Source organism: Colobus angolensis, unplaced genomic scaffold (genome assembly GCF_000951035.1).
Source record: "Colobus angolensis palliatus isolate OR3802 unplaced genomic scaffold, Cang.pa_1.0 Scaffold295, whole genome shotgun sequence".
Classification (NCBI taxonomy): Eukaryota; Metazoa; Chordata; class Mammalia; order Primates; family Cercopithecidae; genus Colobus; species Colobus angolensis.
The window spans coordinates 827,402-853,430 of NW_012116210.1; the positions used below are offsets into that span (position 1 = coordinate 827,402).

At 41.1% G+C, this 26,029-nt stretch overlaps 1 protein-coding gene across 1 annotated transcript in view; it reads right to left on the reverse strand.

Annotated features, from left to right (window-relative positions):
* Positions 1 to 1,039: 1,039 nt before the first annotated feature.
* FER1L6 (fer-1-like family member 6) overlaps positions 1,040 to 26,029 on the reverse strand; it is a 212,734-nt gene continuing 187,744 nt past the window's right edge. The window contains exons 36-41 of the mRNA XM_011949292.1: positions 23,889 to 23,977; positions 23,365 to 23,463; positions 19,982 to 20,223; positions 18,000 to 18,163; positions 2,159 to 2,259; positions 1,040 to 1,495 (exon numbers count right to left, since the gene is read on the reverse strand). Coding sequence (XP_011804682.1) covers positions 1,312 to 1,495; positions 2,159 to 2,259; positions 18,000 to 18,163; positions 19,982 to 20,223; positions 23,365 to 23,463; positions 23,889 to 23,977 — 879 coding nt within the window. The 3' untranslated portion in view covers positions 1,040 to 1,311. The remainder of the gene's footprint in view (positions 1,496 to 2,158; positions 2,260 to 17,999; positions 18,164 to 19,981; positions 20,224 to 23,364; positions 23,464 to 23,888; positions 23,978 to 26,029) is intronic.

Below are 26,029 nucleotides of genomic sequence, written 5' to 3' on the forward strand. Positions count from 1 at the left end.
TAATCCCAGTTACTTGGGAGACTGAGGCATGAGACTTGCTTGAACCCAGGAAGTGGAGATTGCAGTGAGCCAAGATCATGCCACTGCACTCCAGCCTGGGTGAAGAATGTAAGACTGTCTCAAATAAAATAAAAATTTGTGCTTAAGATTCATGATGAAATCTGGCACGTATGGTGGTCAGATATGTCAGATATTCAGCACTAAGTGCTGAATAGTGCCAGGGATGGCCATTCATATCATGGTCTATGGGAAGACCATACTTGGTGGAGCTTGTATATCTGACAAAAGAGAATTCCTCCTGGTGGCATGGAGCTGCCCCTGATCCATCCACACAATTATATTTCATATATCTTACAACATATTATAAAGTTCCCATCTGGAAACTGCCACAGAGCATAAATCAAAAAAGGTTTCTCCAGAACCAACCACTATTATTGAACATGTTCCGCAAGTGGTGACTTTAATAGAAAATCCACTACATCTCGTCTCTAGATGGAAATTTCAACAATAAGGTATTTTAGATGATTTATGTGACATTGTCTGCAAGCCAGTTTCACAGCCTAAGTGAATGTGTTCTGTAAACTATAAGGATTACACAAGGTTAAGATATAAGGAATTGGTTCAATGTCTAGTAATTTGTTATAATATTTTCAGTTTGTTTGCTCTAAAATTTTATTTTTATATTTTTCCAATACGGAGTCTTACTCTGTCACCAAGGCTGGAGTGCAGTGGCACGATCTCGGCTCACTGCAACCTCTGCCTCCCGAGTGGCTGGGATTACAGGTGCGTGCCACCATGCCTGATAAGTTTTGTATTTTTAGTTTAGAAGGGGTTTCACTATGTTGGCCAGCCTGGTCTTGAACTCCTGGCCTCAAGTGATCCACCTGCCTCAGCCTCCCAAAGTGCTGGGATTACAGGCGTGAGCCACCACAACTGGCCTAAAATTTTATTTAAAATAAAGTACTTCTAATCAAATCTCTGACCCAGAACTAAACCTCTCAGGATATAAGCAATTACATAAAGATAACATTGATCTAAGTTAATTTGAGGTCACTGTTGATTACCATGAGGTGAAAGTGCCTTATTTCATGCTGCCCAAGGGATAAAACATGCCTTATGTCTTATAAGTTTGAAACCTGGAGGCAGGGGTTGGAGCAGGGAGAAAATGTTTCTTTTCCATCTCTTCCAAGAAGGGTTGATCTGTCCCCTTAGCACTCAGCACAGTGCCATGCATTTGACATGTTCTTAGAAGCTCCCAGATGAGGAAGAGAGGATTAGTATATGGGGAGGATCTGGGTCCTCCATGATCTTCTATGAGCCCACAACGATCCTTCGGCTGATGGCTCCTGGCAAGGTGTAGATGAAAAGAACCAGGAAGATGATGAGGATGATCAGAATGAAAGCAATGATGATATACTTTTTGTAATTCTTCCAGATGAGGTGGTACAGGCACTTAAAGGGGCTCATGAACCAGGAAAAGGAGGTGTCTGGGCGGCTGAGGGGGAAGGAAGAGAAAATCAAAAAGGGGGTCATCCTGTCAACACTCAGAGTGCTTAAGACACCCAGAAAATGTTTCTGACTCCCACTTTCTGAGGACCCATAGGCAGAGGCCTGAAAATGGGAGAAGAGCATGTGGCCTGAAGCAGTAGCAGCCTGACATTTGTATGATGAGGATTCCTGTACCATGGTTAAAGGCTGGTGTGGAGCAGAGAGCAGGGGTCCAGTTAGAATCCAGCCCAAGGCCCCATCACCCTCCATCTGTCCAACCTACCAGCTCAACTCCCACCTTTTCTATGAAGTCTTTCCTGACAGCCTCAGACGCCAGTGATTCCCTTCACTTCAAGTTCCTCTTTCATCACTTGACTCACCCTCTTTTGAAATGATGGAGTCTTCTACACTCTGACAACTATTTTATGAATGCGTTATTTTTCCCAAATAGATCGAAAGCTCCTGGAAGGCATAGTTTATGTCTTATATTTCTTCTTATATTTAGCTTTTTCTTCAAAAAGCTACACAGGTTGGAAGGCACCGATTGACTGCCTCCTGGCTTCCTGGGTATCTCACAGGACTGCTCTAATGAGGTGCCCATATCGGACACCAGTGAGGACTGCAAAGGCCCCTTCCCATTTCTGATGTTCCCACTCACAACTCCACTCACTTGGGCTTGGCCAGGGGCTCTGGCTCCTTTCGGGCTTTTCCAACAGGATTTTTCTCAGCTTCTTCTGCTGTAACTAGGTGGAACTCAGCTTCAACCTTGCCCTGCAAAAAGATGCAAAAGCTTTTGTTTCTAGTCACAAAGGCCCACTGGGCCAATGGCAACCTTCTAGAAGTGTTACCAAGTTGGAGAATTCCAGAAAGTATTTTGACTATCCTGCTGCTTTATTTTGATAAATATTGTTGCTTTTTTGGTCCTGGGAGAAGCCATTTTTATGATGAACACCAAAAGCCTAGGAATGATGTTTCAAGATTTGTGGAAGGAAAGCGTCCCATGTGTCCACACAGACACACAAGCCCAGTCACATGTACTACTCTTCTTGTAAACACTTGATATTTGAAGAAATATTGCAGTAATTAGAAAGGGGACTAATTGAGTGGCAGACCCTTTTGAATCTGATACAGTCTGTCTTCTCTGTCAATTCTCAAGAGGAAATTGGTGACAGTGACCCCACATTTGCTGAATGGTGTTTCTTTTCTGTCATTCTTCATTCTTTTTGTTGTCCCCACTAGTGATTTTAGGGTTATCCTTTTATTATAGCACTCCCTCCCTCTTCCCCTGTTCTCTCAATAAGAAATGGCCTATTTTATTTGAAAATTGTGAGAGTAATGTGTTTCTTTAGAGCACTATGCCACAGTTCTTGGCAGGGACGTATGTCTTGATTTATCAAAGGATGAGATAGGACCCCCACAAAAGTTAGCCATTCTCCTTTGTTCACTAATTCATTCAGCACTTTTGGGGATCCTTTGTGTGCCATGCATTGTTCTAGGCACTAAAGACTTAATGATTAAGAAAAACAGAACTTCTGATCTCCTGGAGCTCCTATTCTTGGTGACAGAGACTCTCATTTCTCCTGCCTCTTTTGGTTTTGTGCATTGAAATTCAAGATGATAGGAGTGAGGCAGAGCTGGTAGGAGTGAAGCATTTTATTACACATGATTGCTGATAAAGCTGCTTCCTCTGAATCACACATGAACTGGGCATTACTTGACTTCACAGACATTATTGATTTCTTCCCCAATACAAAAGTTTAAGATTCCGATGAGCCAGTGGTCTCGTGTTAACTTACCCATTCACCCTAAAAAGGCCAGGACTTCTTCACAAGTAGGTTTGGTTGCTGGCAGCCATTAAAATATAATCATGGGAGATATAAGAAAGATATAGAATACATATGGGTAAGGTTGTGGGGCAGGAAAAGAGAGGGAGTGGCATGGCTGCCTGAATTAATAAAGAAGTGCAGTGGACTTTCATTACCAGTGAAATCATGAGTTAAAATCTAGATGGTCTCATTCATCCTTTGAATGGAACCCTGGCCCAACTCAGAGTAGCATTAAATGTCTTATGATCTAGAAATGTTTCATGAAAACATGTATATATGTAGTCTCTCATTCCTGTTGAGAAATCTTAGCCCCATAGGCAATGACTTGCACATATAGGCATTCAGAAACTATTTGAAAACTGTGGGGAAAAAATATAAAGCTTCTATTGATTTTAATTTCTCCTTTACACATTCATCAATAGTAGAGTAATAATATGTATACCTGTAATTGCAATGCTTTACTGATCGCTCACTTTGCCCCAGGTTTGTTCTATCATTTATCTGTCTATCAATCATAGCAATAAGCAAGGTAGGTCTCCCTTGTGTAGATGAAGAAATGAAACCACAGAGATCAAATAACTTTTCCAAGGTCACACAGACAACAAGCCAACTAACTGGAATTTGAACCCAGGTCTGTATGAGATACCAAAGCTCATGCTCTTTCCATTATAGCAGGCTGCCTTCCAACTTATTCATCTAATTGCCAGAACATTGGACTAGAAGGTTTATAAGAGCCTGCCTAACTCTAACATGAGATGACTCCATCATTGTCTTCATGATCACCATCCAATGGCGCTTGTCTTCTTGAGTCTCAGTTTTCTGATCTGTCAAATGGCCAGATGCTTTCTAGAGCTATCTGGTTCTAACTTCTAGGATTGATGAAAGGCAGAGTTGAGGACTTGATGGCTGAGAGAGACTCAAGAAATAAGTCCAAAACTCATGGAGAAATGGTGTCCAATATACAAAACAGACTTATTTCCAGAGATCATTCACAGGTAACTTAAGCTCTGCTGAGCAGTATGTTATACACTAGGCACTTCATCCACTTCCTCTAATTTGAAGTAGAGTCAGCTTAAGAGGAGCTAACCAATTGCTAGGATCCAGAATGCTTGGAAGAGAGAATAGAAATCAACAGAGAGTAAGTTAGGGCCACAGTAAGAGGATCGCAGTTGCCCCTTTGTTCTCTACTCTTAATAACAATAAACTCAACTCTGGCACTTTATAACTTGCATGGTGTTTTATGCATGCATTAGCTCATTTAACCTTTCGGGCAATCTGACAAACTATACGGCATTTTTTTTTTTTTTTTTTATACTTTAAGTTCTAGGGTACATGTGCATAACGTGCAGGTTTGTTACATATGTATACTTGTGCAATGTTGGTGTGCTGCACCCATCAACTCGTCAGCACCCATCAATTCATCATTTATATCAGGTATAACTCCCCAATGCAATCCCTCCCCCCTCCCCCCTCCCCATGATAAGCCCAGTGTGTGATGTTCCCCTTCCCGAGTCCAAGTGATCTCATTGTTCAGTTCCCACCTATGAGTGAGAACATGCGGTGTTTGGTTTTCTCTTCTTGTGATAGTTTGCTAAGAATGATGGTTTCCAGCTGCATCCATGTCCCTACAAAGGACGCAAACTCATCCTTTTTTATGGCTGCATAGTATTCCATGGTGTATATGTGCCACATTTTCTTAATCCAGTCTGTCACAGATGGACATTTGGGTTGATTCCAAGTCTTTGCTATTGTGAATAGTGTATACGGCATTTTTATTACCATTTTACAACCAAGGAAACCAAGGCTTGGTGATGTTTGCTAACTGATGTTAAAAAACCCGGATTTGCACCAAGGTCCTTTAATGCCAAACTCCATTCCTTTGCCACTTTACGTGTCTAAATGGCACTTTGTTCTGGAAGAAAAAAGTAGGCTATTTATGTAACAATGAATAAACGTGCCGTTTCTGAAATATTCAGGAGGAACCCCATAATTGCTGTCATTGCTCTGGCATTAGTATATGCTTTTGATCTCTATCTGTGGGCTGGCTTTGGATAGCTTAATATTATAGCATAGCATGGCATAGCGTGGCATAGGACAACACAAATAGTCAAGTGAATAGGACTTGTGAAAGACAGATCCGCATTTGAAACCAGGCTCTACAATTTACTAGCTGTGTGATCTTGGGTAAGTCACCTGCCCTCTTTAAGTCTCACTATACTGAGGCTATTAACAGCATGTACCCTATAAGGTTGCTTTGAAAAATAAATGAAATAACACATATGCAGTGCTTAGCCTAGGGCTTGTTAACTAGAAAGCCTTTAACTATGGTAGTTGTTAACTTCAATACTATTTCATCAACAGAAATATGCAGTTTAACAGAAAACATCTTCTGCCCATAGAGAAAATACCAGAAAAGTCCCACAGGCCCAGATTCCTATAGGAAAAGAAATGCAAGGAAAAAGGAGGCAGAGAATATTAAATTACTTCTGCCCTAGACATAGGAGTCATTTGTTATCATCATGAAGAGCCTTGCACCAGCTCCACCACCCTACTAGAAAGGTCACAATGCATCTATCAGGCATTGGGAAGGCTGCAGGGGAAAGGTGTTTACTGACAGCTTCGATAAATGTCGTGGCTCTGGGTATCGCTCCACACAGAAGTTTCCTGTCCTGTTTCAACCATCAGCATCCAGCTCAGCACCAAGGAGAGGTCATAAGCTAATAATATCCTCTAAATGTAATTTAAAATCAGAGTTAGTAAAAATAGACAGTCTGAGAGACGATCTACTAGCCTAATGATATCTGTGGATAGGAGACAATAAGAAAATATCCTTGAGAAGCCTGGATTTGTCATATCACATATACAATTGATGTGCCAAACTGCACCGTGCCTACAGAAGGGATGCCTTCGGAGGCTGAGAAGTGATTGCATTTGGAATGGACATGCCTTCAGCAATGATTATTGCTTATGAAAACACACCCCTGACTGGAATTACATGAGGCATTCTCATATGTTAATGGAGGAAAGTATGCTGGCAAAATCTTTTAGGAAAAGGAATATATATATATATGTGTGTGTGTGTGTGTGTATGTATGTATATGTATATATATACACACATTGCATATACACATTATATATGTATACATGTATTTATGTGTATATATCGTTATATCCACATACATACATGTACATACATACATATGTGACCACAAAAATACACACAGTTGTATACACATACACACATGTACACAACTACATATGTGTGTATATTATATGTAGTTGCATACACATATATACAGGTATACAACTATGTGTGTGTATTATATGGTCATACATAATCTTATATGCTGAATGTAGGAATTCCATTTCTGGGTAACTAAGTTAAGGAAATAATTCAAAACTCAGAAAAAGTGTTACATACAAAGCACAGTCATTATTCTTTTGGATGTTCAAATTGCCCTGTTTGCTCCACTGAGATGTCCCAGACTCATTTTGGATTTTATCTGCCGTAGACCTGGAGTCAGCCATTTCCCCAAAGATCCCTGTTTTTTGTTTCTTTGGTTGGTTGGTTTTTAGTAGGAGCTGATGTGTAGAAACCAGGATCTAGGTGCTAGGAGTTGTCTTTGCTACTGGGTGATTTTACTTCTAGATTCTTCAGTGGATAGAGCTTATAATATATTTATTAAAAATCCATGAATCCATAGTGCTAACAGTAACAACAAAAGCAAGGGAAAATCATTATAGATGACTCTTATACCAACTCTGAATTCTAAAATTTGGTTATTAAGCGATATAATTATGTATTTATCCTGTCTTTTTTGGGAGTAGGGGAGAAAGGTGACTGATTTATTTCCAATTGATGAGGGAAAGCTCTTTTTAACAGATAAATGCCAACCAATAAATACATTTTTTCAAATGATAGTAGATAGGTAAATAGATTGATAGATAGCTTGAACAGACAGATGTAAGCAAGGGTTAGAAAAATTATTTTATAAAACCAATGAAATAATTAAGATTGCCAGTAGTTATTAAAGCCTTTGGGTAGAGCAGAACAGGAATTCCCCACAGCACCACGTTACCCATCAGTTGTCTGCTAACTGCAAAGGGGAAAATGTGCCTTTACAATGAAGAGATCTTGTATTTACCAACATAGTCAAGTGAGCAAACACAGCATCACTAATATGAGACCATCTGATAGCATGTGCCTCCTGGCATGATCTGCTATGGAGTAAACAGCATCACCTATTAAACAACTTGATAAATGCTGTCATACCTAACTTACACTTCACAGGAAATACAGAGGATAGAGAATAAGATAAGCAATATGATGAGAAAACAACCAGATAAAGCAAGCCTAGTCTCATTAAATAGTCAGCATGAGGGGAAAATGTCAGAAGACTGTTTTAAAATAGACCAAAGAGATATAATAACGAAAAGCAATACATAAACCATGATTGAGTCTTGTTGTGAATATGAAACAGCTATATAAGACATTTTGGGGGCAATAGGGTATTCTTTTTCTAGATGGAGACATGAATATGGTGTGGATATCAGATTACATTAGGGAATCATGATTTACTTATATGTGGTGTGGTTATGTAGGAGAGTGTCTACATTCCTGAGAGATGCATACTGAAGTATTTAGGGGTAGAGTGTCAGAATGTCTGCAGCTTAAATTGTTCAGTCAAAAAATAGGTATATATACGTACACACAAATACTCAAATATGCTTCATATATCGATGGAGTATACGCAAACATATTGACTAAATATGGCAAAATATCAGCAAGTGTTGAATCTTGGTGGTGGATCTATGGCTGATCATTGTTCCATTTCAACTTTTCTGTGTGCTCACATTTTTTAAATGAATGTTGAGGACAAACACAATGATTAAACTGGCATTTTTATTTTGAGAATATAGAGTTAATAATATTGCCAGTATAATGCAGAGGAATGCTCATAAGAAAACTGAGTGGAACAAAATGAAGAAGGCACTATTTTAAGTATGGAATGATTATGCATAGAGAAAATATTAGGAATAACCAAACCGTTAGCAAGAGTTTTCTTTATATGGTATACATATGTGTGCTATTTTTTCTACCTTTTGTGCTTTTCAGATTTCCTATACATGCACATTATACACCCTATCTTAAAAAGAATCTTTATGTAAAAATAACTCCCTCCTCTGCTCCTATCTGATCTTGCTAAATATTATTTAAATGATCTATCTACCACCCTCCCCAGCTAAGTTGTGAACTTCAAGATGCTAGGAATTTATCTCATTCACTGTTGAATCTTTAGAACATAACATCTAAGTATGTAGCCATCATAGAAGCTGACAGCTGTTTTTCACACCAAACTGGAAGCATAGAAATCTCCCTTTAAGTTTTAATTGTTGATGTACCGGGGATGCGATTTACCTTGGCTGTCTGTTGATTTGTGGGATTAACTTGTAAAAGACATTTTTTGATCTTTATCTATTAAAAGAGTGATTTCTTTAAAGGTTGCTTTGAGTAGGATGACTTGGGATAAGGCATATAAAATGCAGAGTGCAATGTGCTTCACGAAGAACTTGGTCGTAGATATTCCCTTTCTTTCTCCCAAGAGTCCCCATTCCTCAGCAATGCCGTGGAGCTGTTTTTCACTTACTCTGAGGACAGCCACATTCCACATTCCACACTAGAAGCTGTGTGGTCTAAATGTCTAAATGATGCTGCTGGGGGGTACTGATAAGCAGCTTTAAAAATAAAGCTGGCAGGTGTCCATGGCCATAAACAAACCCTCTCTTGCTTGCCAGGAACTAAAACCAGACAGCAATGTTCGGATACTGGCTTCAAAGAACGGGAGGAGAGGGCACACAGAGTTGGAATTAGAGAATGTCTAGGCTGGGCATGCATGTTGGAGGCACCCAGTCTAACTTAGTGATTTTACACACATGGAACAGAAGTGCCCCCAGGAATGGCAGGAGTTTTCCATTACACCATTTACTCTGGACCACCTAACTTGCTACTCCATTAGGAGAAAGTTATTTTCTTAATATGGTTATTGATTACTTAAGGGGGAAAGAGTGTCAGAGGCATTTGAACCAAAGCAACTTGAATAGGAGCTGGGTACAATGGAGCTGAGACCTACTAGGCTGCACTCCTGACGGTTAAGGCATTCTAAGTCACAGGATGAGACTGAAGGTCAGCACGAGATACAGGTCATGAAGACCTTGCTGGTAAAACAGGTTGCAGTAAAGAAGCCGGCCAAAACCCACCAAAACCAACGATCAGAGGACAAGAGTGACCTCTGGTCATCATCACTGCTACACTCCCAGCAGCAAGCACCATGATAGCTTACAAATGTCCTGGTAATGTCAGGAAGTTACCCTATATGGTCTAAAAAGGGAAGGCATGAATCCACCCCTGTTTAGCACATCATCAAGAAATAACCGTAAAAATGGGCAACTAGCAGCCCTCAGGGCTGCTCTGTCTATGGAGGTAGCCATTCTTTTATTCCTTTACTTTCTTAATCAACTTGCTTTCTCTTTACAGACTTGCCCCGAATTCCTTCTTGCCCAAGATCCAGGAGCCCTCTCTTGGGGTCTGGACTGGGACCCCTTTCCTGTAACAAGACGACAGGGGTAGCTGGAATACATCCCTTCTGCAGGCCAAAGCAGGGCTTTCAGGACCAGGTTCCATGCTGCTCCTAGCCTTGGCTAGGCTCTGACCGTGGGCCATTGGTATGCATGAAAATGAAGTCAATTCTTATTTTCCCTTTAGGAGGTGTAAGGGCAAATACAAATAAAAAATGAGAGGCTTAGTTCTCCCTGTTGAAAATCGGAAGAGATTTCCTTCCCCCTTTTCTCTTAAAGCATTTACTTCAGAGAAATTGTAAGTACTTTCTCTTTTCTTTGAAATGTATATCAATTGTTTTGAAAGCTGATAGGCCTTTTGTCTTTAACACCCAGGAACATCTTTTTCAAGGATCTGAGAACCATCTCCTTGAAATGTAAACATCAGGAGACTAGCACCCTATACCCCAGTTTCTCTGGGAGGGTAGGAGACTAACTTTGGTGAGCACTTTGCTCCAAGTTGCAAAACTACCTCCTGTCATAAAGATTTGAGAAGATTGATTAAATGACACTGCTGGGGGGGGCACTGATAACAGATTTAAAAATAAATGTTTTTAAAAAAATCTCTAGCAGGTGGCATAAAGATTTGAGAAGTTTGTTTATCCTTTGGGTAAAACTAATCAAGTAACAGAAATGGTCACCTCAATGACCATGTGAATCTAGAACAATGTGTGACAAATGGGGCTGTGAAGTCCTCTTATTTGAGAACTAGTTATCATTTCTCCTGAAAATATGTATGTAATGGGTGATTGCTGCTCAGCTATATAAAAGGATAAAATTTCTGTCTCTGTAATCTCTCAACAGGTTGCTTTTAATGACTACTCAATGATAAAACTTTATTGCTTTTGAGTTGGGAGACTTTGTTTTAAATTGTATTTCCCCCGAAAATATCACTTCAGACTTCACCTCTATGGTGAAGATTGCTGGTGACCCCAGGACAGGTTGGACGTCCCTTCTGTTTCTATGACCCTCTGCCAGAAAAGGAAGTATGGCACAGTGGTTAGGACTCAAGAGTGTAGGAGTGAACTGCTTGTGTTTGAATCTCATCCTCCCTGAGTAGCTGTGTGACATGAGGCAAGTTACTTAAGCTCTCTGTGCCTCAGCTTCCTTATCTATAAAACTGGGATTGATTATATATGTTTTCAGGGGGTTTTAGCAGATAAATGAATTAATATACATTCAGTGTTTCGTGCTGTGGAAATCAACAAAGATCACCAAGATAAGAACAAACAGAGGCTATTTATTTAGCGCTACCGTCACTTAGGTTTGTCAGAGACACAAAAATAGGGAGAGAGGAAGATTTATCACAAGAAAAGGGAAGTCATCGGATGTGTTCTGACTGAAAGGTGCTCGTGTGGGGAAACTGGAAGCAGGGGGCTGTCATACGTGGTTAGTTAGGGGAACATATTTGGAAGGAGGGGCACCAATTAGGGAAGCTTGCAGTCATTGCCCAAGCTCTGACGGTTTGGGGCTCGTTGCTGCAGAGGTTGTAGCTTTATTGTCACGTGTGGTCTGACCACTGCTGTTTGTATGTTCAGTCTTTCAGAACAGGTTCTGGTAGTCAGTTCCTATTGGTAACACTTGTTACTATGACAGTGAGACAAGAGAAGCAACCGGCAACTGTTCTGTCTTCTCCTCAAGACAGCAGCTCCTTGGGGGCAAGAGCTGCATCCTATTCATCTCTGTATTCAGGATATCCTACCAAAGCCCTGCTCAGAGGAGGCTCTCTGTAACTGTTGAAAAATGAACTACTGAAGGAGCAACATGATCATCTAGACTCAGGGGAAAACTACATTGATAGAAATGAAGAGCATTTAATTAGAAGCCCCTATCCTTAGTATAGAAGGTGATACAGGAGTTAAGAAGAAATCACTTAAGGCAGGTAGTAAGAGTATGGGAGTCCTCGGTAAGGCCTTTCTCTTTATCAAAGAGCAGCCTGTAAAGTCAAACTGCAGGCAGAGACAAACAAGCTGGGAGCTTGCACCGTGAATGCTGGCAGGGACTAGGGACTAGACATGTTCAAGATGGTGGTCTCATCTTCCCTTCCCTCAGCCACGTCTAAAGAACAGAAAAGATGGTGCCAATCAACTGGAAAGCCTATTTGCATAATAAGATTAGGGTGGCGCAACCAGCCTTTCCTGGGCCCTATGTAAACGTCATACGTGATTGAACCAATGTGTGAGCCCTATATAAATCAGACACCACCTTCTCCAGCCTGCCTTTAAAATCTGCTGCAGTCGGCCACCTCGCCACCTTTTTGGATGGGTCCCTCTCTCTCGGAGCTCCTCTCCTTTCTTCTGTCTATTAAACTTTCCACTCCTTAACCCATCCACATGTGTCCATATCCTAAATTTTTTTCTCAGCATGAGACAACGAACCCCCAGGCAATGTAGCCATTTCAAATCTTTAATTCATTATCATGGCCAATTCATCAGGAGAATCATTTATAAAATAGTTAAGAGTATGTTGCTAGAGATTCTATTCCTTCCCCCCCGCCCCCCTTTCTTTTTCTTTTCTTTCCTTTTTTTCTATAGAGACAGGGACTCCCTATGTTGCCCAGGCTGGAATGCAAAGGCATGATCATAGCTCACTGCAACCTTGAACTCCTGGGCTCAAGGGATCCTATTTCCTCAGCCTCCTAAGTAGCTGGGACTATAGGTAGGTACCTGGGACTCCTAAGTAGCTGGGACTATAGGTAGGTACCATTCCTGGCAAATTTAAAAAATTTTTTGTAGAAATAGGGTCTCACTGTGCTACCCAGGCTGGTCTCAAACTCTCAGGCTCAAGATGTCCTCCTACTCCAAAGTGCTGGGATTACAGGTATGAGCTACCACACCCAGCCCCTTCTTTTTTCTTACATTTACCAAAAGTGTAACCCCTAAGGATTAGATGTTAACATTGACTAAGATATTTAGGTATTTTGAGTTTGAGGCATTCCCTCATCTTGGGGCCCAGAAGGAAGTGGGAGCAGGGACTGGTCAAAACAGTTGACTGCTGAGTAAATTTTCACTCAAGCAAAAATCTGATATTTATTGAATACTTAGTATGGTCCAGGCACACAGATTCTATTTCATTTCAGGGTTATGACAGCTCATGAGGTACATACTTTAATTTTCTCAATCTTTACAGCTAAGAAAGCTGAGGTTCATGGTAAAGTTCAGACAGCTGGTAAATAATGGAGCCAGGCTTTGGACCCAAGATGGTTTTTCTTATTTCTTAAAGGATGGAATCCAGGAGTCAGTGTTTATTATTATTACAGACAAGGTCTCACTCTGTTGCCCAGGGTAGACTTGAGCTCCTGGGCTCCAGGGATCCTTCTGCCTCAGCATCCCAAGTAGCTGAGACTACAAGTGTGTGCCACTGTGCTTGGCCCCAGTTAGCCTTGAATCCATTGCTTATCTGCTGACCTGGCACCGTTCTAGGGTGGAATCCACCCCTTTCATTATTACTGATCGCAATCCCTAGGACAATCCAGAAAGCTTTTGAAACTTTTAACACAGACATGCATTTTTTGATGCACGTAAGTCCTCTGTGGGATCTTAAATTATAAAATGTGCATGTCCTCATAAAAGAGGCTTCTCTTTTATGATAGGACTGTAAGAGGTGATCTGGCCTTAGTGGTTCTGTTAGGTTTTCCCTCACGAGACAAAGAGGAATCTTCAAATAGAGGGATCTTCAAATGGACCCTCTGAAGCACAAAAGCAGAAAAACTCTGCATTGAGTCAATCAAACCAGACACTAAATTTCCCACATAAATGTCTCACTTAAGTGAGAACATTACAGTCATCACAAAACTATTCAACAAATGAATTTAAATCACTATAATAACCTGACATACCTAGGCTCCGGCAAGGACAGCATGGAGAGAAGGTGAAACATCATGGAAATTGCCACTACTCTGATACCTAGCAGGTGGGGCTCAGATCATAAGCTCAAATGCTTCTACGGATCTTAATAAATAGACTGCCAAAGCCCAAAGGTTCGTCCATTCACCACTGTGTAATATTCTAAATCTTTTGATCCCCTTGCCATTAAAATCTACCTGTCTTCTGTCATTTCTTTATTTCTCTCTGGCTTCTAAACCGACACTCAGATAATCATATAAATCAATGGGTACTAATGTGTTCATTTTCAAAGAACATTTACTGAGCACTTCTTATGTGCTCAGTACACTAAGTAAACAGAAGAAAACCTTATAATCTCTTTATAGTAGGGTCAATTAATTATTCTTGAATTAATTGATTCATTCAATAAATATTTGAGTATTATGTGCTACGTACATTAGACACTGAAAATTAAGAAAGGGAATGGAAAGCAAAAACATACTTTTTGGACTCAAATTGCTGACAGTAGAAGAACCATAAAGTCCACGGACAAGTTCAAATAGTGTGTCAAGAGACACATGTAAGGAAGTAGAAGGCAAGCCCACCCAGGCTGAGGATACCCAGGAAGGCATCTCAGAGGGACAACTGCTAAAAAGAATCTCCAAATAGTTAAGGACTAGGAATATTCTCAGAGGGGCTAAGGCAATCCAGGCAGAAGAACCAGTCCACAGAGCAGACAAGCAAGAGTCCGGGAAGGGTTTGAGATAGTTGGGAGGGGAGCAATGAGAGATGAAACTGGTGGGGGTTCTAGAGAGTCTACACTAACCTGCTTCTCATTCACTGGACAATCCACATTCTTCTACTTCTGTCTTCACCATTCCACTAACATTGCTTTTAAAAAACTGAGATATAATTCACATATCATAATGTTCACTCTGGTTTTGTTTTTTTTTTTTTTGAGACAGAGTCTTGCTCTGTTGCCCAGGCTGGAGTGCAGTGGTGCGATCTCGGCTCACTGAAAGCTCTGCTTCCCAGGTTCACACCATTCTCCTACCTCAGCCTCCTGAGTAGCGCCCGCCACCATGCCCAGCTAATATTTTGTATTTTTAGTAGAGATAGGGTTTCACCAAGTTCACTCTTTTAAATTATACAACAATTACATATATTTTAATACGTTCACAAAATTGTACTGCCATCACCACTATTTGGTTTCAGAACTTTTTTTTTAATCACCCCAAAAAGAAACTCCATACCAGTTGCTCCCCATTCCCCTTCTACCCCACCCCAGCCCCTGGCAACTGCTCATCTATTTTCTATGGATTTGCCTATTCTGAGCATTTCACATAAATGAAATCAGACCAGTATGTAGTCTTTCAAGACAGACTTCTTTCACTTAGTATAACATTTGCAAGGTTCATCCATGTTGGTGCACATATCAGTACTTCATCCCTTTTCATGACTGAATAATATTCCATTGTATGGATATACCACATTTTAAACATTGACTCATCAGCTGATGGACATTTGAGTGTTTCTGCTTTGGGGCTATTATGAATAATGCTGTGGACATTCACAATGCTGCTTTTTTAAAGGTCACCGGGAACCTCCATGCCATTAAGTCCAATGGGCACATCTTTGTGGCTTCTTATTTAAACTCTCAGGAGCATTTGACACAGCAACCAAGTGCCCTTCTCCAAAGAGCCTCCTCTCTGAGTTCCTATTTCAGCATATTTTAAATCTTTCCTACATCTCTGCCTAGTCCTCTCTCTCCAAGTTTGACCCTCTTCTGACCATTGTCCACACAGCATTAAGGGGATGTGTTTCCTAGGTGAGGCAGATCCCCTCCCTGCTGGAAACCATGCAGTGGCTTTCCTTTGAGAATGAAGTCCAAGCTTCTCACCATAGCCTCAAGGCCTATGTGATCAGGCTCTGGTGTCCTCTCCATTTTACCAGCACTGCCCTCATGCCTCACACACCAGTTATGGGAGGTTTTTATTCACTGGGATTTTAGTTTGTCCAAAGCACTGAACTCATTCCCACCTCAGGCCGTTCACCTATGGAATTTACTCTGTGGGAAATGCTCTTCCTCCCGTGGCTCACTACATTTCATTCATCAAGTTCCAACTTAGTTTCACAGGCACAGAAAGGCCTTCCCCTGCCACCATAGTGAATGGAAATCCCTGCATTGGATAAGCTTTGATTTGGTGCTTTGTCTCCTGCCCAGCCCTTGTTCTAAGTCATTCTTTCTTGGAGTATGTGTGAGTAGCTCTCTGTCGGTCTGTATGTCTGAACTTGACTTTAGACTGTATGCTCTGTGATAACAGAGACCTTGTCTGTATTACTCATGTCTTATTCTCAGGGCCTATCATTTGATAGAAGCTCAGTAAATACTTGTTGGATGAAATGAAGAAATAAGTAAATGACATGGAAAATGAAGAGTAATTAGGATTAAATGAAATAACACGAGTCTGTACATATTTCTCAAAATCTAAAGGAATATAAAATATAGTAGATGACTGCTATTATATGATCATGCATCTAAATTTACTGCTTATTAATGTAGAGAGATTAGAATAATGTCAAAGGATAACAGTTTGGACTTCTGGGCCTGGCAATCCCCATTTTCCAACCTTGTACTGTGTTCAGGAATTTTGATCAGAGGGTTGTTAGCCTTCTACCGGGAGCCCCTTCATGCCTCCATACTGTACTCATCATGGTTCTTTCACTTGGAGTAGACATCTGCTCTTTTTCATCTATAAAATGCCTTTTCACTGTCCTTTGTCCTGTTTGAACCCTCAACTCCATCAGGACAATTGCATCCCTCCCACCTCTCCATTCCTTCCCTGCATTTCACACCTCGGTTATTCCACGCATGATTGGATGTTGACCTGTTTGTCCCTCTCACTGGACTCTGAGCTGGCTGAGAGCAGAGGCCATGACTCATTCATTTCTGGTTTCATTCATGCATCCAACAAATATTGATTGCCCAGAACCAAGGCCAGAGGCTGGCAGTAGTAACCGCTCATTAAGTACTTGAGGGTGAATGAAACTGGCTGGGCCTCTACAGCAACCTCACCAATCAAGGGGATCCAATTAAGAATGTATAGAAGAGACAAACTCTCAGAAAATATAATAAAACTAGACACCATGAGGTCAGACCAGCAGCTGCCATTTACCCAGTGAGGTACAAGGGGAATCCCTGCCTCACACCCACTAGATCCTTAGAGCAGAGACAGAAAGAGAAATAGGTCTCTATCCAGACGTGCTACCAGAAAAATCCTGTCCTAGGTGTGCTTTTGCCACAAGGCACTAGAAGCAGGGGGCAGAATGCACTCATCCCAAGGGGAGGCTAGCAGAAAAAAGACCCTGCTATCAGTCTCAGTACCTTTTTCCAACCTCACTAAGTCATCCCTCCTGCCTTACAGAAGATCAGTGAGGGAGCTGAAAGAATAGGAAGAAGAAACTGTCTTCCCAATGTTTGTGGAAGGTCAAAAATTCCTCCAAACACATGCCACACAGTCTGACATGCATTTGCAGGAAGTGGGCAATTCTAGAAAAGGGATACATGGCTCCTCCTGCCGTCACCTTCTTTGAAAAGGATGGGCCGGGTGCGGTGGCTCAAGCCTGTAATCCCAGCACTTTGGGAGGCCGAGACGGGCGGATCATGAGGTCAGGAGATCAAGACCATCCTGGCTAACATGGTGAAACCCCATCTCTACTAAAAAAAATACAAAAAACTAGCCGGGCGAGGTGGCAGGTGCCTGTAGTCCCAGCTACTCGGGAGGCTGAGACAGGAGAATGGCGTAAACCTGGGAGGCAGAGCTTGCAGTGAGCTGAGATCTGGCCACTGCACTCCAGCCTGGGTGACAGAGTGAGACTCCATCTCCAAAAAAGATGGATCACTTTTTAAAACATGTCTTACATTTTGAGGATGAAGGCATAAGGTAATTGCATTGAAATTGTATATTACTCAGGACTTCATGCATAATCTCAAGAAATGTTGAAAAAAAATTAATGCCAGGGGCGTAAGTTCAGGCCAAAAGGATAGAAAATCACCTCAATATAGATCGCTAAGTCTTCATGCATTTATAAAGCTTTAAAAATTCTTGCTTCTTAGCAGAACCTCTGCATGAAGGGTTCATGTCATTTCAAGGCATTTTACTTGAAGTTCACAAAATGACTCATTGAAACAGCATGATGCCCCCAACTTCCCCCATCTCCTCCACCTCCTATAGCTGTCACTTACTGTGAGTTCTTTGCTCTTAGAAAAAGGCCACCAGCCACGCACACGTTTTTGCTGGAATATAGAGATCTTGGTATCCTCACTTGCATTTTCAAACTTGGCGAGATCACAGGCTTTGGCAGACTTAGCTGCTCGAGGGAAACTGTTGAGGTTCATTTCCAGGGTGCCTGTGGAGAGATGACCCTTACAGTTAGGGAAGCATTTTCTAAAAGTAACAGAAGAGCTTCTCAATCACCATCCTCATTCATTCATTCATTCACCCTTCACTTCCTAGTCATTCAATCAGTACCACATTGGATCACAACTATGTGCTAGGTATTGGGAGTACCAATAGGATTGAGACACGTTTGGTGTCATCAAAAGATTAATCACGTGGTAGCAGGTAGAAGACAAGGGAAGAGCTTGTTTTAACCCTTAAGTTAACAATACTTAACTTGCAAGCCTCAGTTGCAGGTAGCATCACTGCTGAGCACCTCCTCTGCTCCCTGAGCCTGGATTATTGGCTTTAACCTTCCCCTGCTTTAGCACTGACAACCCCATGAGATCCTCCTCACCCCACTTCACCTCCCTCTTGGTGTCCGCTAAACTCTTCCAGGTCAGAGACTAGTCTTATTGTCTTTGTATCTACTCTGCAGGACAGGAAGTGAACCTTAGTGGGTTCCCAACACTGTTTTTCCAATGAGTGAACACAAGGCAGAGTAAGAGATTGCCATGAGTTCTATATCTCTTTAACCATTTTTTCCTATTATAAATTAACATTTGTTAAATATGGAAAATTCAGAGCATATATACATGGGCAAAAACATGAGAATGGAAAAGTTTTTCATAATTTCATCCCTAAAAAGTTGACCACTGCTCTGTGTATTGGTGCTTAGCTTTCTATGACTATCCCTTTCTCCTGTACATATAAATGTAGTTTACAGAAATGAGATTTTTCTTTTTTTACTTAATGCATCCTGTACAACTGTCCAATTCATTAGATATTCCCATATTTTTAACGTTTGCAGGACTATCACTTGAGTGTGTAAGCCAAAAATAAAATTTTAAGCCCCCCAACCATCTGAATGGACTCCTCCTCTCCGCCAAAGGCATTCTAAAATTAACCTGAAAAGCTAGTTCTAGGCCATTGATGGGAAGGGGGAGTCAGACATGCCTCATTACTGTTAACATCAACAAAGACCTTAAGACTCATAGAACAGACTCTTCAAGTCTGATAATCTATCTTCTCTAAAGCCTGCTACCTTGAGCCTTCATATGCATGAAAAAACCTTGGTCTTCACAACTCCTTATCATAACCTAGACATTCCTTTCTCTTGATTCCAGGTTTTTAGACAATAACCGATTTCCAACTGGAAAACCTTTGAATCTGCCTACAATCTGGAAGCCCCCACTTCCACTTGTCCCGCCTTTCCAGACCAAACCAACATACATCTTACGTGTATTGATGTCTTATATCTCCCTAAAATGTATAAAACCAAGGTGAAGCCTGACTACTTTGGACACATGTCATCAAGACCTCCTGAGGCTATATCACAGGCCTGTCCTTATCCTTGGCAAAATAAACTTGTAAATTGATTGAGACTTGTCTCAGGTACATTTTGGCTTACAAGTGCTTACTATATGTGAGGCACTACGGCGTGCTCTTTAATTGTGTTACCATATTTACAGCTCTGCCCCTCTCTGAAATATGTAATATTACTACCCTCGTTTTACAACTGAGGCACAGAGCAGACCAGTAATTAGCTCAAAGCTTAATGACTTTTTAGTGGTAGAGCAAAGATCAACTTAAGTCTTTTGGAATATGTAGTGGTCCATCATGTGGATGCACCATCGCTTATTTAACTAATCCCTATTAATGGTTATTTGGGATGTTTCCAAGTTTTTGCTATCGTAGATAGTGCTGAAATTATTAGCTTTGTAACTAAATTAGACTAAGGTCTCCAAAAGCTGAGACTAATATGTGCTTGATGAAGTCACTGGCTTACCCAGGAAGTCATCTGAGGACAGCCTTTCAAAATCCCAAACCTGCAGCACCAACACAGCGGGAGTCTTACACTCCATCTTCTCTAGAGAGAAGATGTTCTCCCTCTTGGTAATGACCATTTGCTTCTCAGCCGGGAGATACTGAAATGGAAACAGGAAGCGCCAGTTGAAGTTGCCCTCTCCAGTCAGGGAGTTGTAATGCACATCTGTCTCCTGCTTGTCATCCTCCAAACCCTTTAACCACCTGAGAAAAGATTACAAAGAATTCAAATACTTAGAATACGTTCTCCAGGCATCAGGATAATCGTAAGTGATTTAGCTCATTTCAGTGTGGTCACAGATCATAGTTTAAAAATCATTATGATTAGATTCAGTTGGAAGTTTCCATTTTAACTTGAAAGAATAAAATAGGGGTCAGGGGGTCTGTCACAACAGAAAAATGGCTCATGCCAAGGCAGGCTGGGGAAGGGTCTTCAATTGCTTGTGTAGATCTGAAGCCCCATGCAATCAAGATGGAAAATTCAAGAAATATGAAGTGAAAGTGTAATCTGAATCTCTGTCACCCTGGGAGCCCTCTTTGTAAGGGATGCCACCTCTATACTTGAGTGTTAAAATAAGATTACCCACTATACTGAGGACTCTGAAATTGGGCTGGTATAGACTTGTGTTGTCAGACCTGTGCCATCAGACTGTAACTGGTCCCCCCCCAGCCTGGTTCTAGGCCTAGAAAGCCCAACAGGCCTGGATTGGTGTGGCATGGAGGGTGGGAGGGCTACCTGCACCCATCTGGATTCCAACTCTGACCGCACCACTTACTGTGCAGCCATAGATAAGTTATCTAACCTCCCTGTGTCTTTGTTTCATCTGTACACTGGAAGCAATTATAGCACCTAGTTTATAGGGTTGTTCTGAAAAATCACATGAGATGATGCCTAAATGTGCCTTGGACATTCCAAATTATCTATCATATTCTGTCTTCTTAGTATTATCTGGCCTTCCTCCTCCATCCCCAGCATAATATAACTTACAGTTAGTACATTTATCCCTACTACTTTGTCCATGGTGAATTAATTGAGAAAATAAGTACTTTTTATTCAAACTAGTTGATAATTTCAAGCTGTGTGCTTTCTAAAAGCAGACATCCTTCCTTCCCAGGGCAGGGAAGAGGGGAGTGAAGGCCTTTCTCTTCACGGAGGAGTGTCACCACTCATGTATGGGCCCAATTATTTAGCTGAAGATGGTGTTCACTCAACCAATACATTTGTGGTGTCTGTTCTAAGGCAATGAGAGAGCTTGACACCAGGGGAGTGTTAGGGAGCACACAGAGATGGTCCTTGCTTCATGGAGCTATAGTCATAGGGGAAAGGGGAGAGAGGGACATGAGTGAGTGGCAGAAGTCACTAGAGAGAGATGTGCAAAGGCCCCGTGGAAGAAGAAGTAAGGATGCAGCCTTAGGTCTTTCTTCTTAGTTCTTCTTGCAGAGAGCAAGGGGGAGTGTGCTATGAAATGAGGCTGGAGAGAGAGGCAGGGGCTAGCTATATGGGATATTTTAGGATGTATTAAGGAGTTGAATCTCTGTTCAGAGAAAATGAGATGTCATTGAAGGGTTTTAAGTACAGGACATGATCAGATTGTGTTTTGAAAAGATAGCTCATGTTTAAACATAGAGAACAAATTATTGGAGGGCAAGAATGAATATGGAGAGGCCAATTTGATGGTAGCATTGGTATTGCTGTGGTCCCACCTGGCAAGAGATGATGGAGGAAAAGACAATGGTGGGATGAGGCTAAGACAGAGAGGATGAACAGTGCTGATGGCCACTTGGGAGGTGAAATGGACAGGCTCTGACAACACATTAGAAATGGGGAAGTCAGTGAGGAAAGGGTCTGTAGGTTTGGGGTTCTCAACCTAATGGATGATGGTGCCAGTCACTAAGATAAGGAACCATAGAGAAGAAAGTGTTGTAAGATCATTTTGGTTTTAGACTTGTTCAGTTTGAGGTGCTGCTTTTGAGGAATCTACATAGACACATTGGGAACAGGAGTTGTCAAGAATGGAAATTAAAAGGTGACAACTAAAGCCACTGGTTATTTGAACCACTTGATTCAAGCGAAGTGTTAGTTGAAAATGGCAGAGAGATAAAAGAGTGGGAGATGAGAAGTTGACCCAGGACAATGCTACAAGCTATTTAACTGCTAGACGGCAGAAAATGAGCTTTCGAAGGACACAGACAAGAAGTAATCAAGGGGATAAGAGAAAAAACAGACATGTGTTGCTACAGAAGTTAAGGCAAGAAGGTGTTTCAAAAAGAAGAGGTGCTTAGGTGTGACAAATGCTCCTCAGACAAAGGCAATAAGATAAGGACTAATTTTTAAAAACACAAGACAATTAGATTTCGCAAAATGGAGAGCACTGTCACTTTAGCGAGACCTGCTTTGGTGGAATATTGGGAAGAAAGCCAGACTGGAGTTGGCTGAGAAGTGAGTGGGAGGGAAGCAGACAGAGAGTGAACAGACATCTCCTTCACACATTTTCCAGAAGGCCAGCTTCTGGAAGTCTCAACCTGAACTCTCCCAGAATCCTTCCGTATTTCAAGCCATGGTAAAATAGCAATTTCAGTGGATCTTAAAATCTTATTTTGGGTCATGCTCCTTCTATTACTCCTGCTTTGTAAAAGTTTAACTCATTCTATATTTTTATTAAGAAAAAAATGGGAACTTTGAACCACTGATGTGGTATGACTGCAAATCATTGATAACGTACATTCTGGAGGCAGAATACTTCCTGTTTGGGGAAGGCAAAGAGATATTAGCATAAGGCAGAGGTAGGTTTTAGTTAAGGTACAGATTTAAATCACCTTTTTTCTGATGCCATACCACCTCATCGCCCCTTCCCTGACAAGTGGTCAAAAGGAAGCAGAGCCAAGATATAAAAGAGATATAAAATGCTTCCCTGGGTCTTAGGCTGTATCTTTTTTAAATCAATACCACTAGCAAACAGGAAAGTCTAAATTTTAGCTTTCACATTCGCTTTACAATTTGCTCGACATATTAATCTTTCATTAACAGCACCACATCACTCTGCTTCCTTCTGTTTAAAGATAGATATATGACAAATGTTACTGAATAAGTTTAGGTATCCAACGTTTAACTGAAGGATGTATATGTAATAAGTTTTCCTCATAAAATATTTTTATAAGGTAATAATTTTTAGCAAAATGACAAAATAAGACAAATATTAGACAAAGAAAGTGGCCTTATCTAATGAAGTAAGATGGCTCCTTTTGTGGGCTGTGGGTTTAGTATCCTCCATGGGGCATAGATTTGGTTAGGGTTTAAAAAGGTGAGGAAGGAAAAGGGAGGTTGGAGTTTGTTGATAACCTTACCCTTTCACATAAATATCACTCGATTTTTGGCCTGTGAAGAAATTCTCATCCTCTAAAATGACATCTTCAGTGTTCCAGATGGTCACTCTCAATTCATATCTGGGATGGGAGAAGGAAGAATTAAGTCAATGACCTTGAAAGCTGAGTCAGTTGCTGTCTGTGTGGTTCTAGCATTGCCTTTGGTCTGTAAGTTTCCTAAAGTTTACCAAGTTCAGAAATATAAACACTCAGGGGCTTGGTTCTGTGAGAACCAAGTATCAAAGCTGGAGACCCTAGAACCATCAAGGACATGTGTTCCTCTGAGCAGGTCTTCCTTCTATTAACCAGCATTTTTCAGATGAGGAACTGGAAACTCAGAAGCCCCTCCCTTAAGGCAGGGGCCACCACCAGCTCCTGCAAAACTGGCCAAGTGGATAGTGAGGTATGATGATCAGGTAACCTGTCAGACACCAGATAAAATGTCATGATTCTTTTATCTGCTATCCTGGTATCTTCCCCTAAAGCTGGGGCTACAGCTGACATACCCTTTGGGTCGCCTTGGAGAGATGTCAACAGGAGGTCCAGGTTGAGGCATATCCTTGGGAAACATGTCTACCCACATCTGCAGGCGGCCCTTGTTAAGAAAAAAATATCTTCTTTAGCTTTGGGAGGGGGCTGAGGGATATGAGTAATTGATAATTCATGGTTGTATAAGATCCTTTTAGTAAAAATAGGTATTACGTATAGTTTGGTAGTTTTATAGATGTCTATTTAGCGTATCTGTTGACTTCTGTATATATATATTTAGGAATTAGAGCATAAATTGAGTATCAACTTAGGGGGTAGACATAATGCTATCTATACACTTGACATACATTATCTTATGAACTCTTGCAACATCCCCACCAGGTAGATGTTATTATTCCTTTTTGACAGAGGAAAAAATATTTTGCCCATGCTTAATACACAATACATAGCAGAGTCTGTATTCAACCCTTGTGTGTTGACCCCAGAGACCTTGCTCTTTCCGTAAATTCCTAAGGATTAAAAAGGTGATAATCCCATCTGTCACAAAGATCATGCTTCAGTGTAATTTTACATCCATTATCTCTGTTAATGTTTACCCCAGCGAGGATTCTGTTCTATACATAAAGAAACTAAAGCTCAGAGAAGTCAACAAAGTTTATCTGAAGTTCTGTGGCTAATTAGTGGCAGAACAGAGCCTCCCATCCATGTCCTTGAACTCCATACATCAGATTTTACCCCGGTACAAGAGATTTAAGAGCCCATGTGAGAAGCCCTGTGGAGTCCATGCCCAGCTCTGTTGTATACATTCTAAGAATGCTGTCAGCTCAGGCAAGAGGGTAGTAAGGGATGTGGGTTGGGATGATGGGGCAAGGGTGGATTTTATATGAATGAGGTGGGGCTCCACCAGAGCATGAAGATGATGTAGGATTTGTATGAGAAAGGGACTTTGGCTAGGAAACAGTGACTCTTCAGAGGAAGAGGAAATGTAAGCAAAGGTTTCGCATTCAGGAAGAAGACCAATTGAATAGAGAAAAGCGGTATGATTTATTTTCTAATAAATTATTAGAAAATTTTTAGAAAATTAGAAAAGGGTGAATTAATATTCACCCTTAATCAGAAAGCCACACCTGACCAGCCAAAAGAAGGATCCTAGTAACCAGATGATTTCAAACACCTGGCAGTGAATTTCAGGAAACAACTATGATTTATTTTCTAATAAATTATTAGAAAATTTTTAGAAAATTAGAAAAGGGTGAATTAATATTCACCCTTAATCAGAAAGCCACATCTGACCAGCCAAAAGAAGGATCCTAGTAACCAGATGATTTCAAACACCTGGCAGTGAATTTCAGGAAACAACTATAAGCTTCTACATCTGATAATGGTTTAACCTCTCAACGTGCTCCTCCACACATGCAATCACTAGGTCTACATCCCAATACCTCTGGGATAGCAGGGTGAGTGTTACTGACCCGTTATAATCAAACTCACATGATTTGCCCGTCAGTGAGTGAGTCCAGAGCTGTGACAGAAGCTGGCTTGGGGTGTGAACCTGGCATGGACCAGGGATGCAAATTGCCTGGGCTAAATCCCATCTCTACTGCTCCCCATCTGAGTAATTCAGAGCAAATTAATTGAGCTCTCTGAACCTCAATTTCCTCACTGTAAAAGTGAGGATCATAATAAGCCCATCATGAGGCTGCATTAAGGAATAAGAGGAAGGTGTCACACACTCCCCTGTTTAGGAAAATCCTAGTGTGTGTTCCTTGTACCAGCTTGATTACAGTGCCCTTGTTCACTCCCAAATGGCCCCAGTTTGAATAAACAATTCTATGGTCATCCTAAATAGTTGAGATAATTTGCGTAAAGGTCCTAGTACACGGAAGGCTCTTCACAAAGTTTATCTTGTCTTCCCTTCTGACTCCTAGCCCAGCTCTCTAGGTATTTTTTCCACACAGCTTCTTCTTACCAGCTCTCTAAGGTAACCTACCACCTACTGCTTCTCTGAGAAAAGTGTGTTATCATTAGGCTGTGTGCTTACAGATAGATTTTGGACAAAGTCCTGGGCATACCCAATGGGTTAAGTTTTTCAAATCTCCAACATTCTTCCAAAAATGTTTGGTAACTCAAATCATAAAAAGCAGTACTAAGTTGAACA